General features: G+C 49.1%; 1 protein-coding gene across 2 annotated transcripts in view; it reads right to left on the bottom strand.

The window, feature by feature from the left end:
• Window positions 1-2,054: 2,054 nt before the first annotated feature.
• MYO1C (myosin IC) overlaps window positions 2,055-17,397 on the bottom strand; it is a 41,300-nt gene continuing 25,957 nt past the window's right edge. For both annotated transcript variants that reach the window (XM_061605453.1, XM_061605452.1), the window contains exons 10-32: window positions 17,124-17,243; window positions 15,767-15,852; window positions 14,595-14,700; window positions 14,019-14,099; window positions 12,949-13,040; window positions 12,378-12,472; window positions 12,157-12,203; window positions 11,922-12,002; window positions 11,709-11,814; window positions 11,192-11,309; window positions 8,647-8,760; window positions 8,464-8,540; window positions 8,181-8,249; window positions 7,316-7,400; window positions 6,919-7,078; window positions 6,218-6,301; window positions 5,891-5,984; window positions 5,753-5,808; window positions 5,429-5,564; window positions 4,971-5,041; window positions 4,683-4,780; window positions 3,864-3,963; window positions 2,055-3,538 (exon numbers count right to left, since the gene is read on the bottom strand). In XM_061605453.1, the coding sequence (XP_061461437.1) occupies window positions 3,512-3,538; window positions 3,864-3,963; window positions 4,683-4,780; window positions 4,971-5,041; window positions 5,429-5,564; window positions 5,753-5,808; window positions 5,891-5,984; window positions 6,218-6,301; window positions 6,919-7,078; window positions 7,316-7,400; window positions 8,181-8,249; window positions 8,464-8,540; window positions 8,647-8,760; window positions 11,192-11,309; window positions 11,709-11,814; window positions 11,922-12,002; window positions 12,157-12,203; window positions 12,378-12,472; window positions 12,949-13,040; window positions 14,019-14,099; window positions 14,595-14,700; window positions 15,767-15,852; window positions 17,124-17,243 (2,103 nt within the window). In that variant the 3' untranslated portion in view covers window positions 2,055-3,511. The remainder of the gene's footprint in view (window positions 3,539-3,863; window positions 3,964-4,682; window positions 4,781-4,970; window positions 5,042-5,428; window positions 5,565-5,752; window positions 5,809-5,890; window positions 5,985-6,217; window positions 6,302-6,918; window positions 7,079-7,315; window positions 7,401-8,180; window positions 8,250-8,463; window positions 8,541-8,646; window positions 8,761-11,191; window positions 11,310-11,708; window positions 11,815-11,921; window positions 12,003-12,156; window positions 12,204-12,377; window positions 12,473-12,948; window positions 13,041-14,018; window positions 14,100-14,594; window positions 14,701-15,766; window positions 15,853-17,123; window positions 17,244-17,397) is intronic.

Raw genomic sequence — 17,397 nt, 5'->3', positions numbered from 1 at the left:
AGCTTGTACAGCTATAATACTTGACTATCTTCCCTTTCTATGACCCTCCGTGGCGCAGAGTGGTAAGCGGCTGTAACGCAGCCGAAGCTCTGCTCACGGCCGGAGTTCGATTCCAATGGAAGGAGGAAGTCAAATCTCCGGTAAAAGGGGTCGAGGTCCACTCAGCCTTCCATCCATCCGTGATCGGTAAAATGAGTACCCGGCATATGCTGGGGAGTAAAGAAAGGCCAGGGAAGGAACTGGCAATCCCACCCCATATTTACGGTCTGCCTAGTAAAACGTCACAAGACGTCACCCTAAGAGTCGGAAACGACTCGCACTGTAAGTGCGGGGACGGACACCTTTACCTTTATCTTCCCTTTCTGATTGAATAGGCCCCTGCAGAATGCGTCAAGAAAGAATTGTGCAGTGGAAAGGATTATAGCAACCTGACACTAAACTTCCTTCTGAGGCCTGTTACTTGTAGCTAATTGGACCTGTATTTGCCTCTAATCTTCATTTGAGGTGCATTCAGGCTGACATACCAAGCTATAATAGCACTGAGGTGGAGGCAGAAGAGGGCCAGAGATTTTCTGTTGAATGGTCACTTCTGTCCGTCTCTGGCTGCCATTGTAGGCACCTGCTCCCATCCCTTAAAGCTAGTTGTCACCTCCCAGCGTTAAGGAGTTTCCCAGAGCTCATCATTGACTTAGGCTGAAAGTGGTGGAGACGCAATGAATGCGATGGAGACAGCAGCCTTTGTGCTCAGCACCTGCAGGTGTTGGAGAGGAGGATTCAGCCTGCCATTTTGTTGGGGGGGGGGGGCACATGTACCGTGCTTGCTAGAAAGGGACTCTTGTAGCTGCCTGGCTTAATGACAGAGGCCATTGTTTTACAACCACAGGTTTGGGCATTTTTTAGATCAGCTGTGTTTCACTTCCTGTAAGGTGTCTTAATATTTCAAAATTATAGGTGGTGTTGAAATAATTTTAAATAAATAGCCTTCCCCATCCTGTTTGTTGTCAAAAACACCAGGTTCTACTTGTAAGTATTTGATAGTCTTTTGTTAATATAAATTTGGACACTGTTAATTTACCTCAGGGGCATTAACGCTTGTATGCTTGTGCTGGTTTTTTTGCTGCTGTGGGAAAAGCCATTTATTATTGTTGGTAGATATACATTCTGATTCAAGGAAGAAAAAACAAATATGGCTGGCAGCGATCACTAACTAGTTGCAGAGTTCTTTGTCAACTTCATGCCAGCCTGTTGGTGCCACTGCAGCTATTGCAAGAAGCCACAACACCTTTAATATATCTTAATGCCCGTTGCTCTGGGGTTGCTCGACAGCAACCTTTCCTTAGAACAGACCGGAATTGAAGGTTCCTGTTTCCTCACAGATGATTCTAATTAAGGGACCAAATAGATAAAAATCGTTCTCCAAACTAGAAAGAAAAAAACATCTACCTGTTCTAATCAAGAAATTAATTGGAAGATTGTTCTGAGCTGCCACTACTGTCCATCCCAAAATGGCTCTTCTATGGAGAACACCTAATTTCCTCTTATACTTCTTTCAGCTGCCTCTATACGTTACTTATGTTTTGCATTGGTACACGTGTACACACAAACACGGTGTATAAGCCAATCAAAGCAACAGAGGAAAGATCCTCCCCACCAACCTATTTGCATTTTATAAAGATAGGTAGCCCTGTGTGTGTGGGCCTACACCCCCATACAAGGTGCTACATGGCCATGCTCCTCATTAGTATGTGACACACACACAGAGAGTGGGTACAATGGGCTTGCAACCCTTGGGCATAAAAGTTACCTGGCACTGGTCTAATCTGACTGCCTGCGGCTCTCCAGGATTTGAGACAGGCTGTTACTATCATTAATACAGCATTTATACAAACACTAGAGCTGGGAGATAAGAAGCAAAGTGCAAAGTTTTGGGCCAGTCACATCTTCCCCCTGCAGCCAGACTAGGAGACCCTCCGTAGGCAAAGACAATCTGCCAGCTATTATGTTATCCTTGGAAAGCATCCCAATACACTTGTCAGTCTGTACTATAAAGAAAATTCAGATTTTAGTAAAAATTTATTTGGCATTTATATAGCATAGTGCATAGAGCATTAGATCTTATATACACTATAGCATGGACAGCATCCCCAGCCTGGTACAGCATTTATTCCCAAGTAGGCAAAAAATAGAGTATCATAAGATGGGCTTTTAAAGGACAGTGGCAAGCGTGGGATGTTGAACAGACACACACACAGTTGTACATTTTGTCCATCAGTAATACAAAATCAAATAGTGTCCATACCCCCTCCAAAAAACCCCACAGGTTGTCTAGTCCAACTGTATAAGCAACTTGTTTCCACATTTTTTTTTTTACTAAAAATGTTTTTCCTTTGGACTGATGCATGATCTTTGCAAACGCTATTTTTAGAGTTACTGACAAATTTAGCTAGTCTCAAGAGACACATAAACTAGCACCTCCTTTTTTGTCTTATAGTATTAAACAAATGATCAAACTGGATCCCTGCAAAAGGCAAATTAGGTTGCTGAAGTGTTTCACAAAAGGTTATCAAAACCAAAATGCTGATCTAGTGTTTTAACAGCGATGAAAAATAAATTAATACTTGTGCCTCAGAAAACCAAGGGTTGTAACGCCAAACGCTTTTGAGTCTAAATTAAGCATTTCAGCATTCCTGAAATAGCACTTTAAAAAGGCATATTTGAGCTGATTTGGTTTCCATGCTTGTCACTTTGTGATGAAATAAATACCCTGAAAAGGCATGGGGATATAACCAGCCACCCCCCAGTGGGGGAGTCCATTGCTGACTTTCACAACAAACTAAGCTGGCTGCAGTAAAACTGCGTGCAGAAACAGACCCCATCTTGGCCAATAGCTGTTAACTCCCAGCAGAAATTTCCAGAGTAGCAGCTAGCTGTGTTGCGGCAAAAACTATTCAAGAGGAGTTTTTGTTCTTAAGAGGCCACAAGACTCCCAACAGAGGAAATCAAAAGGGCATTGGATTGCTACAACAGCTCTTCCAATAAGAAAATAGTTTTCATAGTGCAAACATCCCATACAATGAGCTAGGACATATTTACAGAATTTCACTCCTGTGTACATTATGGCTTTTATATTTTCATACAAAGCATCAAAAATCTAGGAGAAAATGTCTTCATAAAATATTTTTAGTATAAAATTTGGCATTTCATTTAGTTGGCTGACAACTCTACAGAGGTTTTCTCCTGCTGCTGTTTTGTGTCCAGGCTTGACATATGCCGCAGCCAAACTATGTCCAGGGAGCACAGCGGCACCTATGAAAGGGCAAAGGCTTCTGTCTCGTATGATGACAACCAAAGGACATAATTACAGGAGAATTCTTTGGATGTGCAGGTCTTTGGTAGCTAGAAAGAATGTTCGCAAAGCAGCCCCCACCCCCCAAAAGGTTGGCAGGGAAAATGTCCAGCCAAGATTACAGAATGTCAGCAAGTGTGATCCCTTCCAGAAGGGCAATTTTTGTCATCGAGAGTTCAGACGAGGAGCCACCTGACAAGGAGACAAAAGTAGCAAATGGTATTTGCACATGGCCTTTCTGCCACTTCCAAAAGTTAGCCCAAAGCCACGCTCAGAAAACAGCTATTCCCACTCAGAATGTCTCTGGGCTCCTGCTCCAGCCTGAAGAGCTACAAAAGACTTATGCCAAACTGTGGAACTAGCATTATCACAATGGGGGGAGTTGCCATCACAGCCTAGACTGGCTTAGAAGCTGCATGAGGTGACCCCCCTCCCAGAGGGACCTACATCAAAAAGCAGCCCCCGGGGGGGGGGAGCCACTGCCTTCACTTTGCTAGCCCAGCACAACACTACTTACTACCGCAAGATGGCCATTCTTTGCTTTGGCTATCAGCAGTTCAGATCCTGACGTGAAGTCAATGGTTCCCTCTTTGCCTTGTCCAACTGTGAACTTTATGCTGTAGAGAGAAAGGAGGAAGAAGAGTTTGGGTCAGCTCTGGCAGGACATCTGAGGTCCATCCTCAAGTACTTTCAAAAGCTGAACTTACTAAAGCTCCAGCTGAGTCACATGACATCAATGCCCTCGCATACCAGGAAAAACCCACACAATTGTAAGAGATTTAGAAGATTTTAAAAGATAAAACTAGGTGGTTAGCTAGCATAGCCATATTTACAGTGACCCAATCTTCGATATGCTGCTTGTACATTTTCTTGGCAATCCTTACAACATCCCTGTAATTAGGCCACTGCCATCTCCACCTGAATAATCTGAGGTTGAGAGAGAGACTGACCCCATGTGAGTTCACAGTAAAGGTGAGATTTGAATTTGAGGATTTTACTCCATAGGTTCTTCACAGTGGGAAGATTTCCATAGCAGCACAAAACAACAAACCTTCCTCTGGACGTCCTCCTCTCATCAACTCTCATGGCTGGCAAAACACCTGCAAGCAGCCATGCCTGCAGGCTTTGCCTTCCCTTCTTAAAAATGTCAAATTACGTTGAGACAAAACAATGGTAGTAAGTGTCCATTTTTTAAATTATTATAAGACATTAGCAGCAATGAGCAGGAAAGGACACGAGAGAAGCAGGACAGGTGGGGGGAGGAGCGACAACAGTCAGACAGGCCATGCAAATGCAGGGTATGCATTTTAAAATTTAAAAAATGCAATAAACTCACCTGCCCTGGTTGATATTCACACTGTTCACTTTGTTGGCACAGATTGCGATTTTGGTCAAAGTCTCGATCACAAAATCACTTTGTAGCACAACATCTCCCTGAAAACAAACCACCGTCTCTCAGAGAGATTTTGGGACTGCCAAAAAGTACAAGGAGGCATGTGCATGTCCCATCTCCTGGTCTGGCTGCTCATCACCAGATTGAGCCACCAAACCTCAAATTGTCTTCCAAAGTTCCCTTCCCAAATACACTCCTAACCATGGCTGAGAAAGCAGGTTGAGAAGGTACCTTCTGCTTGTTATCCTCCCGGACCACATGAAGAACAAAGAGGCTGTCACTCAGGCTGCTGACCGAGATGCCTGTTAAGACAAGAAAGGGCTGTTTGGCTTGATGAAATGGGGCTGTATGGGGGCAGGCCCTGCCACATCCTTCTGCTTTCAGCCCCACTGACAGGTCCAGCCCTTAACCCAGAACATGCAGGTCCTACCACAGGATTACTGAACCGGGGAAGTCCTGCTAAGGACCAATGAGGGGTGGAGATAGATGCCCATGAATCTGCACTCCCACCCCACTGCCAAAAGCCGGTCAGTTTGTAAAAATCCCATCAGAGGGCAAGTAAGGTCTTTGGGTTGGGGAATCACAAATAGCAGAACTTCCATGTAAGAGAGGTCAGGCAAGACTGGCCCCAGAACCCAACTCGACACACAGCTCCAGACCAGAAGCTTCATCTGCCACCATGTCCGCACCTGACAGGTTGCCATAGTCAATCCGCTGCTTGATCTTGGACTCTTCAACCAGCACAATTGCATTCTGGGTGAGCAGCAACTGCCGGGCTCTGGCCTTGTAGCCTTTGCGGTCATACTTTGTCACAGGAACTGCATACTGAAGTGAGAGTGAGGATTCCAACAGCCAGTTTTTTATCATAGGTGCATGAAACGGCCTTCAGCCAAGGGGCTACTGGCCGGGGGTGTGGGGGGGAGAGGCAGGTATTCCACAAGGTCCCCCTGGTTACTGCAGGCCTCCCTTCCCCCTCTCTGCCTCCCTGAGCAAATCCATCATGGCTTGCTTACCTTGAGGGTCTCATTTCCCAGCACATGAAAGATCTTGGCATTTATCTCTTCACTACCTGCCAGAAAAAGAAGAGCCAACTCAGAAGAAGCAGCTGAAGCCAACAAGCCCGAACCATGGCCGGCCTAAGCCACACTTACCAAGGCGGGTGTTAAGGAACAGCCGAGGGACGCTCTGAGGATAATTGTCCTTTTTGCCCTTAAACATCTCGCTGGCCACCACTTTCTGCTCCAGCTAGGGGGCGAAGAGCAAAGACACAGGGTCACAACGCTCCCAAGGCAAAGAAGCTTGGCCAGTCAGCGGAATGAGCCCCTTCCTAGACACATTTTCATGTGGAGAGCCAAAGGAGAGGTCCCCTCAGAGGAACAGAGGCCATTTTCCTCATTGTGTCAACACTTGCTCTTCCATACGACATCACAAGCGAAGGCACACGCCTTTGGAAATAAGCAGCTCTGGCAACTACTCACCTGCTGTTTCCACTCTGGGCTGATTCTCTTGCAGTAGCTCCAGACCATGTTCTGCATACAGAGCTCTTTCAACAGCTGGGATGCCTGAAGAAAAAGCAGGAGACCCACCCACAGCCCCTTTCAGCTACAGGATGCTCTTTGGTGCAGTTTCAGGAGAAAGGAGCATTCTGTGTGACGATGGCTTTTAAGTTCTCAGCATTCAAGCAGACACAAACACTTCAGGTTACAGAAGGAGAGGCTACCATCCTTTGGGCTAAGTCTTTCTCCTGGCCTTTTATTGCCTCCATGGGAACACTTATTTATTTGAAAACATTTATAAACCACTTAACGTTTAAAAATCTCTGTAGACTGCAAGGGGGTGGGGGTGGCAGCACAGAGCAGGGTCCCTTCACTCCAAAACAAAAAGTAACCAAGCTGAATGGCCTCTGAGGAATGAGCAGCTTTGGCTGGGTGTCCTTCAGACTAGAGAAAGCAATGTTCCCCAGCAAGGAAGGCCCCCTCCTTCAGGGAACAGCCTACAAGGTCCCGCTCCGTGAGAGACAGTGGCCGATGCTCTTTGGCTGGCAAAGGCTGAAGAATCAGAATGCAAAAGACACACTTCCACACTACTTGTGAGCAGGCAGACCTGCAGGCAAAGTGCTCCCCTGGGTGAGGCAAAAGAGTGCTTCTACCCTACACGCCTGCATTGCCCCTGGGGCTACCTCTCTCAGTGACGGTGGGGGCACTGGCCAGGACTTGTCCAGAACACTCTTTGGCAGGTTCCGCCTCAAGTTCATCAGGAAGGAGTAGCGGATATAGTCCAGGAAGTATTCATTCTCAGGGCAGCGAGCGTAATTTCGGTAAATGAAACCCTTGATGAACCTGATGGGAGATGCAAGGAAAGGCCGGCTCAGGAGAGGAGTGCAGCTTCCTCCTTCCCACATACAATCAACCTCACACCTCCTCCCCACAACACCTGCAAGGCATGTCAGCACAGGAAAGCCAACCCTTGCAGACAACTTCATTCCTGTCTGGGGGTAGCTGCTTGTGATTCAAGACATGCGTGAGAACAAGCAACACGCGGCAAGAGCCTAGGGTGAGAGGAGGGCCCTTACGCACCGCCGAATGGTCTCCGCTGCCCATTTCTTCTTGGCAGCCTTGCGCCGTCCCAGAGTCCCACGCCACCAAGACTGAATAGCAATGGCTGGAGAGGACAAAGAGAGGAAAACATCCTAAATTTTAAAAAACTCCAGAGAAGGTAGGACAGGGAAACCCAAGTCCTGTGAGTAACGGTTGGAAGAGCTGGAAATGGTAAGCCTGGAGAAGGGAAGGTCAAAGAGAGACATGCCAACACAGCAGGCTGAAGATCAGAATCAAGGGGTGGGAAACTGCAGGGAAGCAGATTCTATAGTTAAACAGGAGGAGATGCATCCTTGAGTGGAACAGAGAGTGTCTCAGGAGATGGCGGCAGTGGTCTCTGTGTCACGAGGTATTTAAGCAGACACCTGAGGGCCATCTGTCAGGAGGTTCCAGGCAAGTCGTGGAGGGCAAAGCAGTGTTGTGCCCCACCTTCCAGCTGCCCCACCTCCCAGCCACTGCTGCTGCTTGACTGTCCTGTTGCAGGGCCAGCCCTGAGAGAAGGCGCAGAAACATCCTCCATGCTCATCAACTGAGGCTCCATGTCCCACCAGCAAGAGAAATGCAGATAGATAGAGGGAACACCATGCAGTGTTCCACACTCTGAAATGCCCTCCTAAAAACAGCCCATCCATCATCGCCATGCTGACAGGTAGAAGGCAAGGTTAAAGTCACCTATTTGCCTCCCCTTCTCCAGGCATTTGAGAGTGGCTGTGGGGATCTGAGTGGCTGCTTTGAGTTTTAGTAGTGTGATTAATTGGTTTTGAGAACTGCTGTTCATGCAAAGAAACAAACAAGAAAAGGTCTGTCCTATTTTCAAAAACAAATACCTTTCATCCCTCCCTACCTGAAAGCTTCATCTGTTGAAATTTCTTCCGCCGATAGAAGCCTCTCCAGGCTGCCTGGATCTCTGTGGCTGAAGCAGGGGGGAAAAAGGCTGTGGGTTGAGAGGAAGAAGGACTAGGGCAGGGATGGGGGAACCTTTGGCTGCCCTCCAGAAGTTGCAGGGATCCAACTGCCATCTTCCTTGACCACTGGCCATGCTGGGGCTCAACAATTTATGGAGGCCCACAGATGCTCCCCACCCTGGACTAGAGTCTTCCCCTCAGCTGACAGACAGGCAAACTCACCCAGGCTCTGTTTCCGGATTTCCAGGGCATCTTCTGTTGCAAAAAGAGTCTTGGGGAAACGAATAAATATTTTTGTCCTGGAAATAAAGGCATGCATATGTGTGTGCGAGAGAGAGAAAGCTCCTCACCTCCCTAGGGGCTCTCCCTCGGGCCCAGGGGTAGCCCTCCGCCTCCGCCACATACCTGCCCATCTTATATTCTTCTTGCTTATAGCCAAGGTGTTTCAAGAGCACAGCCACTCCATCGTGGGACCTCCCATCCCAGGTGGGCCACGTTTTGGGACACAGCGATTTGTACCTGACCATAGAAGGGAAGCCAAATGACTCAGAGCCCAAAACTTTCAGGAAGGGGTGTGCTGCTAACGCGGCCCTTCTGCTTTCAGGCATGGTTTGTCTACGAAGGAGCTGGGGGCGATGAAAGACGAAGGCTAGAGCGCTGTTGGCAGAAAACTCGGAGCGAATCTGATCGAACACGGGCTAGAACCTATCTAAGGACTTATTCCGTGGCAATGCGGGCTCAAAAGAAAGCTTTCTTCTCCGCCTCCATTGCGTCTGCCAAGTCTCGTCCGGCCGAACTGTTTCGAGTGGTCAGGGGCCTCTTAAAATCTGACCCCTGTGAATATGATGGTGACCATGCAACAGCCCGCTGTGATGAATTCGCACGACATTTTGCAGATAAAGTCACTCAGATTCGCTCTGACTTAGACTCCAACGTTAATACAGTCTCTGTGGATGTAACTTTGGCCTCTACTTGCTTGATTAGAATGGATTCTTTTCAGCTTGTTCAATCCGAGGATGTGGACAAACTCCTTGGAAAGGCACATCCTACCACCTGTATATTAGATCCTTGTCCCTCCTGGCTTATAAAAAATGCCAGAGGAGGACTAATTGAGTGGGTCAGGGAAGTGATTAATGCCTCCTTACTTCAGGGCAGAATACCGTTCTGTCTAAAGGAGGCAGTAATAAGACCCTTGTTGAAAAAACCCTCTCTGGACCCCTCATTATTAGGTAATTATCGCCCAGTTTCTAATATACCTTTTTTAGGCAAGAGAATAGAACGGGTGGTGGCGGCCCAACTCCAGAGATTTTTGGATGACACGGATTATCTAGATCCCTTTCAATCTGGTTTCAGGCCCGGCTATGGGACTGAGACGGCTTTGGTCGCCTTGGTGGATGACCTACGCAGGGAAATGGACAGGGGGAGTGTGTCCCTGTTAATCTTGCTGGACCTCTCAGCTGCTTTTGATACCATTGACCATGGTATCCTTTTGGGTCGCCTAGCTGGGATGGGACTTGGAGGCATGGTTTTACGGTGGCTCCGGTCCTTCCTAGAGGGACGTACCCAGAAGGTGATCATGGGGGATGTCGGTTCGACCCCTTGGCCATTGACCTATGGGGTCCCCCAGGGTTATGTTCTGTCCCCCCTGTTATTTAATATATATATGAAGCCGCTGGGAGAGATTATCCGGAGTTTTGGGGTTCGATGTCACCAATATGCGGATGACACCCAACTCTACTTCTCTTTTCCATCTGACGAAACCAAGGAAGCCGTCAAGGTTCTGAACCGTTGCCTGGTATCAGTGATGGATTGGATGGGAGCGAACAAGCTGAAATTAAATCCTGACAAGACAGAGGTGCTCCTTGTCAGTCAAAGGGCGGATCAGGGAATAGGGATCCAACTTGTGCTGGACGGGGTTACACTCCCCCTGAAATCACAGGTTCGCAGTTTGGGAGTTCTCCTGGACTCGGCCTTGAACCTGGAGGCACAGGTCTCTGCTGGGGCCGGGAGTGCCTTTGCTCAACTAAGATTGGTACGCCAACTGCGCCCGTTCCTTGACCTGTCAGACTTGACTATGGTGACACATGCCTTAGTTACATCCCGACTGGACTACTGTAATGCGCTCTACGTAGGGCTGCCCTTGAAGACTGCTCGGAAACTTAAATTGGTTCAAAGAGCCGCAGCCAGGATGTTAACTGGAGCTGGGCTCAGAGAACATACAACCCCGCTGTTGTACCAGCTCCATTGGCTTCCAATCTGTTTCCGAGCACAATTCAAAGTGCTGGTTTTAACCTATAAAGCCCTATACGGCTTAGGTCCAGGCTATCTGTTAGATCGTGTCTCCCTCTATGACCCTGTCCGAGCTTTGAGATCATCTGGTGAGGCCCTACTTCCATCGTTCTCACAAGTTTGCTTTGTAAAAACACAGAATAGGGCCTTTTCAGTGGCTGCCCCTAGACTGTGGAATTCCCTCCCTAGCGAGGTTCGACTGGCTGCCTCACTTTCATCCTTTCGTGCCCAGGTGAAGACTATTTTATTTAGACGGGCTTTTAACTAATATAGTCATATTTTTTAACTTATTGTTGATTTAATCCATTTTTAACTGTTTTAAATTGTATATTACTTGTTTAACTGATTATGGTTTTTATCTGTAAGCCGCCCTGAGTTCTTTGGAAATAGGGCGGGGTATAAATAATTTAAATAAAATAAATAAATAAATATGTGGCATCATAACAGAACATGGACTGGAGCTGTAGCAGCAACCAGACAGACAACCAGACAGACAAACAAAAGGACCGGTGAGGGGCGCAGGCTTGGCAAGCCATTGATCTCCACCTTGTGGGGCATTACAAGCAGCTGTTGTTAGAGTCAGACCAACCATGAGCCACCTGTTCCTTCTGACTCCATTTCTGCAGTAACGTCCATACACAGCATTTACACACACCCCTACCTTTGGAGGAAGACTTCATATTTCCGCCGATAAGCAAAGCCAGCCCTGCGCACTCTCAGGTTCTCCATCAAGCCCAAGTATTTCACTTGATGCCGGATCAAGACTTCATCAAAACGGCCTAGAAAATGATCAGGAGAGTGACCCACAAAAGGATACAAGTGTGCACTCTAAGCTCATGTCTTGGTGCCAATGGAGTAACTCTCCTACATGGTCAGTTCCCTTCTCCTACCAACCCCCCCAAAAAACAGGGGCAGCAGCCAAGCCAGGCAACCTCAACAGAAGCCTGAATGTGCCTATATTTAAGGTCTGTCTAGCTGAGAGTTTTGGATAAACCCATAGTCGTAAACAGCAGAGATCAGAAACTAGACAAGAGAAGGGAAATCCAGCCTACACGTTTTAAGTGGGCAAAGGCTCAGAATCCCTCCTGAAACAGCGCTGCCTTTTTTCCTCAAAACGGGGAGAGATGCACAACGACAGAAATCCACACATATGAAACACGACAGAGGCTCAAACATACCAGCCTGTTTAGCATCATTGGGCTTAATACAGCGAATGTAGGAAGGGTCCTTGGACATCAGGATTTCCATGAGCTTTGAGAGGCTATTCTTGAACTGAGTCACTGCCTGCAGGAAAGGAGGAGTTGAGAAGAGGAGGGCAAGGCTCCTTCTGGCCAAGAACTGCAGACAAGGCTATGCAGCCCACAGGTACCCAGCCCAGGCAGCCCTCTTACTGTCTCTGGCCTCTTCTTGTCTGTCAGCTCTGTCCTGTCAAAGCACTGGTTGACAATGGGATTCTCCGAATTGCACATGACCTGTCCAGGGCAGCAAAAGGAAGTCACACTTGGGCAAAATAAGCCTGGTTTCTCCAATGATTTCACTGGGGCCCATTGCACCCTCCCATGGACAGAGAGAGGAACCAATAGGATGGTCCAACTCCCACAGGCCTTCCACCTCTATGAGGCTCACCTCTTTGAGGTTCCGGAACAGAAGGTCATTGTTCTTGTCCAGGAAACCTTGGGAGGAAAACAGAAAACCAACAACATAACATAAAACCAAAATAAGGAGGCAGCCTGGAGGGAAGGACATCCTCCCCTGAATACTGTCTGCAGGGCTGGCTTGACAAGCCATAGGGGGTGGCGGGGGAGAGACCCCATACCCACTGCCACATGGAGAAGGTCAATGTTTACCCGCAACACTGTAGGTGACCTCTCCAGCATAGTGCAGGAGACGGAATTCTTCCCGGCCCAAGGACTTCCGTGTCTTGGCATCTGCCAGCTTGTGCCTGCGGAGAAATCACACAAGTTGCAGCAAGCGGACGCGGGCCGCAGCAGGGGCTTGTGGAAAGAGGATGGCCTCCTACAACAGCAGCAGGGAGGGAAGCGCAGGAATCATCCAGGCAGATCCCAGTCCAGGAGTTGGTGAAGCAGGGCCTGCCTGTGTGCACAACGCAAACCTCAAAGTCAGGAAATCCGGGGCACAAGGATGGCAGGACGGGAGGAATCACAGCTCCAGAGGCAGAGAAAGGTTTGCTCCAACCAGCCTTGGTCCACATTTATGCTTCCCAAACAGCAGGAGGGATTGTCATACTGTGGTTTTGTTTCTGTTTTTAGACAAGGGGTTGCAAACCTAAGCTGAGCCCTCAGGATCAAACTGAAATACGTGGGGAGAAACCAAGCACTGAAATGGTGAGGAGAGTCCTCCTCCCCCTGACCTACAGAAGCCACCCAAGGAAGCCGCTGCAGCTTTTGGCAAACTCACGTGAGGAAGTGAGGGTGGTTCTTTATCGTCTCCTCCAGCTTCTCCAAGAAGGACATATCCGTGGCGTCCCCAGGCCGCAGGCACTCCTCATCCTGCAGAAAGCAAACTGCAGCGTGGAAGGACCAAAGGGCCGATGCCCTGCTCCCCCCCCCCCGGGACATTGCTAGAGCCTTTCACAGCAGAAGGAAGCCTCGCCAAAGACAGCCACCCCTCCTCCCTCAGTGCTATTGGGGCCCCAGAGGGGAGGGGGGCTTGGGGTGCTACGGGAGGCTGCCACGTCAGGAGGCCAAAAGCGGGGGCAGCGTGATGTGGGGACACTTGCCATGAGAAGGCTCGAGTCTGGAGGATGGCTGAGAATACCACTTGGCATGGAATCTCACGCTGTGCATAGTGCTCCGTGTTACGAGCCCTTACTTTGCATGCAGAAGGTCCCAGGCCTGATCCCCACTGGAATCTCCAGCAAGACAGATCCCTCCTCCTCTCCTCCCCCCCACCCTAGGGATGTGGGGAGGGGCAAGACCCCTCTTCCCCCAGAGAGCCGTTGCGAGCTCAAGGAGAAAGCAGTGGGGGAGTGGGGGCCCCACTCTCACCAGGCAGTTGCTGATTTCTGCCTCTTAGCAGAATTGTGTTTGCAAAACCTCCTTTAAACCGAGGCCCCACTTATCTGAAAGACAGCCTCCCTCCTACCCTACAGACCTTCCCTTGGGGGGCAGAGGGGCCCTCAGGGTAGTTCCTTTGCCCCAGGAGGTTCGAGGGGTGGCAGCCCAGGAAGGGCCATTCTCAGTCACAGCCCCTCTGCTGTGGGATTCCCACCACACACCCTCTGGCACCCTCATTGTACAGCTACATACAATATATGTTTTCAGGACCTATCCTATTCTTGGGATTGTAAATTATGTTAATTTATTTTAATTTTGTATTTTTACATTACTGTATCCCGCCCTAGGTCCTTATGGTGAAGGGCAAGAAATGGCTCCCCTGACAGAGAGCAGACAGACCATCTGCTGCCCACCCCACGCCTGCCCTATTCCCTTCCCATCCTGCTCCTCAAAATGTTCTTAAGGGCTTACCAAAATTGAAATGATGCCTTTGAATTTCTCTTCCACCAAGTCACAGATGATTTTGTTATTAAAATACTGGACAGGCTCCCACTGGCATTTCAGAAAGGGAAACAAAAAGGAAGAGGAAGTCTGAATGAGACAGGAGCCAACGCATCAGATGGGCAGCAGGGAAGGGCACAGATGGTGCTCTTCCTGATCAGCCGCTGGGCACGCCAGTCGAGAGCCGCAAAGCCAGCTGGGCACCCCCTTCCACTTCAGGCCTTAGCGGAGACAAGGGCAAACGTCTGCCACATTCAGATTATTCAGGCTGCAACACCTTGCCTTCCAAACAAGAAGCAACAGCAGCTTACAACCAAATGATTAAAACACAGACACATATGCATGGAGTAATTAAGACCCAAGCACAACACTGCCATGAAGCACACAAGCGTTCAGCCCCTCCTAAACCGGGGAGATCGGGTCAGACGGAAGGGCCGTTCCACAACTGTGGGGCAGAGATTTCCAGCAAAACAAGCTACGCCTCAGCAGAAATGGCAGCCCCGAAGTTGCTGGGAAGAGAGAAGAGGACCCACTGCCAGCTCTTACCGCAATGCCCTCAGCCTCATACTCTTCCTGCTCGGATTTCAGTGTGAGCTCTATGAAGAGCTGCTGCAGCTTCTCATTGCAATAGTTGATGCAAAACTGCTCAAAGCTGCAAAGAAGATGATGAAAAAGTCATTCTGAGGCAGAAGACAGCACCGGGTGGGGCCACAGTTCTGCTCACCAAGGCACCCTTCCTCCCAATGCTGGTGCTGGAGACCCCCCCCTTGAAGGCTGCTGCCCGTTGCTGTAGCTGGGACTGGCCACAATGAAGGACGCAGGCAGCTCCGAATGTCACTGCAAGGTTTCCTCTGGCAGAAGAGTGTCTGGGCGACACCTTTGGATACTCTGACCACAGAGAATGGGAGTCATTTGACGAGTGGTTCAAAGGGGTGTGCAAGCAGCCTTTGTATGTAACACTCTACTGCAAAACCCTTGCCTTGGTTGACAATATACTGGCATCTCTCCATGCAATGGACAGACAATGGATTTGCATTCTCTCTCACTTTTAGAACCAGAGGCAAGGGACCTACAGATGTTGCTGGATTACACCTCCCACCATCCTTGACCCTAGCCATGGGGCTGACGGGAATTGGGAATGCCAACATTTTGGGGAGGGGCCACATTTTCACTGTCCCTGTAATAAAATAACAAAAAAAATTGTTTTTATTTGCTGTGACTAAATCTCAGGTGGTGTTTCTTTGTATTTGGTAGAGCTGTTTCAACAAGTTATCTGAAGCTGAAGTTCTATCACTTCACTGGGGTTTCCCATTCATAGCCCAGCAACTTTGTTTACCTGTGCCCTTGTCCAGAATCTTGTTTCAATCTTCTGGTGTGGTGGGCTGAAGCCTTGAACATATGTTTGCAGCCCTACAGCTAGGTCCAAGCCAGGCAGCCTTCTGTATTTAGGAAAGGCCGTAACACGTGTACCACAGTCACCCTGGGCTTGGGAGAGGGTCAGGGCAACTCCTGGGGATGGCCCCTCCCTTAACACGGTGTTCCAATGTTGCAGCACAAGGACAGGGCCAAGACTGCCACTGGGTAGCCCATAGAACTCGCCCAACACAGGCATGAACAGAACAACCAGAGTCCAGAGCTGAGTGTCAGGCAGCCCCTCCGCTCAGCTTGGATGGGCATCACAGACCACACTGGATGACCAGGGTGCTGATGAGACCCACCTGTTATGCTGGAAGACCTCAAATCCATAGATGTCCAGCAGCCCCAGGACAGAGCAGCTTCTTCTCCAGCCCAGGCGCTCTGTTTCCTGCCAAAAGGAGGGACATGACTGGGGGTTGACAGGGACCATCCTCTATGTTGCCCCCGCCATGATTATTTCTGGTGTGAAAATGGAGATTTTGCATTCCCTGTGCGTCCTGGCGGTTCCCTTCCTTCTCCTTCAGTGAAGTCCTCCTCTGGGACAAGAGGTTTCCATCTACTCAGATTGTGTCTGAGCAGCGGAGGGCCCCAAATCAAATATGTGAACTGACCGTGTACGTGAGAACAGGGAGGAGGAGGAGGATACCTGCCTTTATCACTTAATCCCACCCCTAAACCAGACAACAGAGAGTGATGGGCCAGATTGTTCATCATGAAGGGGAGAAAACTATTAGAGAGCCAAAATCCCCGTTTCTCCCTCTGGTGGCACAAGAGGAATTGCCCAAACTATTCTGCAACAGATCTGCCCAAAGTAGTTGAATTTCTACTGATGACTTGGAAGAGTCTAGCACATACTTTTATATAAGACATTCAGAACAACTCTTAAGCCAGTTTCAGATAAGCCTTGAAGTCAGAGTTCTCATCACTTCTACTTGACCTATCGCCCTCGTCCAACCTTTCCAGTGCCCGGCTGGCACAGACGCCATGTTTGGATCTGTTGCTGAGCAGCAAGCCATTGCAGCTCAGAGGCTGCGCCAGAGGGAAGGTCAAGTGAGGTGCCAAGCTCAGCAATGCCCCTCGTCGTGCATGGCCTGGACACAACGCACAGCGTCCACATGTGAGTCTCCCTCTCTCTCTCTCTCCCTCCTGGGTTTTCCCTATTGCTGAATGAGAACATTTGCAGTTCCCAGAAAATTCCTGGCAATCTGTCTTTTGCCACTTCCATCGCTTGAGCCATCTAAATTGTCTTTGTGAATGCTACTGCAGAGACCACTAGTAACCCTCTCTGCGCCTGGTCATGAGATAGAAAAGGAACCAGCTGAGGTCCCAAGGGATCATTTAACACCAGCAGCACTCCGGTGCCCAGTAGGAGACGAGTCGCCTGCCACTGCCTGACTTGTTTTGGAAGTTCTCTGATCATTAGGGCACATTTTCTTTTGTTCCTGTCTCAATGCTCTGAATCCTAACTAAAACCACCCTTATAGAATAAGGTACAGTTGTTGTGTGCATATTCACAGAAAGGTCTCGCTTGACCCCTGCTGCTCGTACTTAAGTCAGGCAGGCCTGGGTAAGCAGGACACCCCTTATTCCAGAGAAGGATGAGACGAGGAGAAAGCATTGTTCCCTCTTGCCCCTCTCATAACCCAGAGGCAAGCCTACCTTGTATGCAAGTGACTTGTTGATCTTGTTCACAAGCCAGGAGAACGTGCGCCCATAGACTGCCTTGGCGAGCGCATCCCGTGCATAGGCGGCCTGCTCCAGATTGAGGGGGCTGATCAGCTGCAAGGGAGAAATCAAAAGGCGTCAGCCTCTTTCCTCCCAGCCACAGCTGTGTCCACAAGCAACCCAGACCCACTTCCCTTGGAGCCGTGGTGGACACAGCCCACCAGAAAGTGGAGCCACCAGCTGATCAGCCACAGCCACTTTCCCCCCA

The sequence above is a fragment of the Rhineura floridana genome, chromosome 21 (genome assembly GCF_030035675.1).
Source record: "Rhineura floridana isolate rRhiFlo1 chromosome 21, rRhiFlo1.hap2, whole genome shotgun sequence".
NCBI lineage: Eukaryota > Metazoa > Chordata > Lepidosauria > Squamata > Rhineuridae > Rhineura > Rhineura floridana.
The sequence above is the reverse complement of the archived record's forward strand: the minus strand, read 5'-3'. Positions and strand labels throughout refer to the sequence as shown.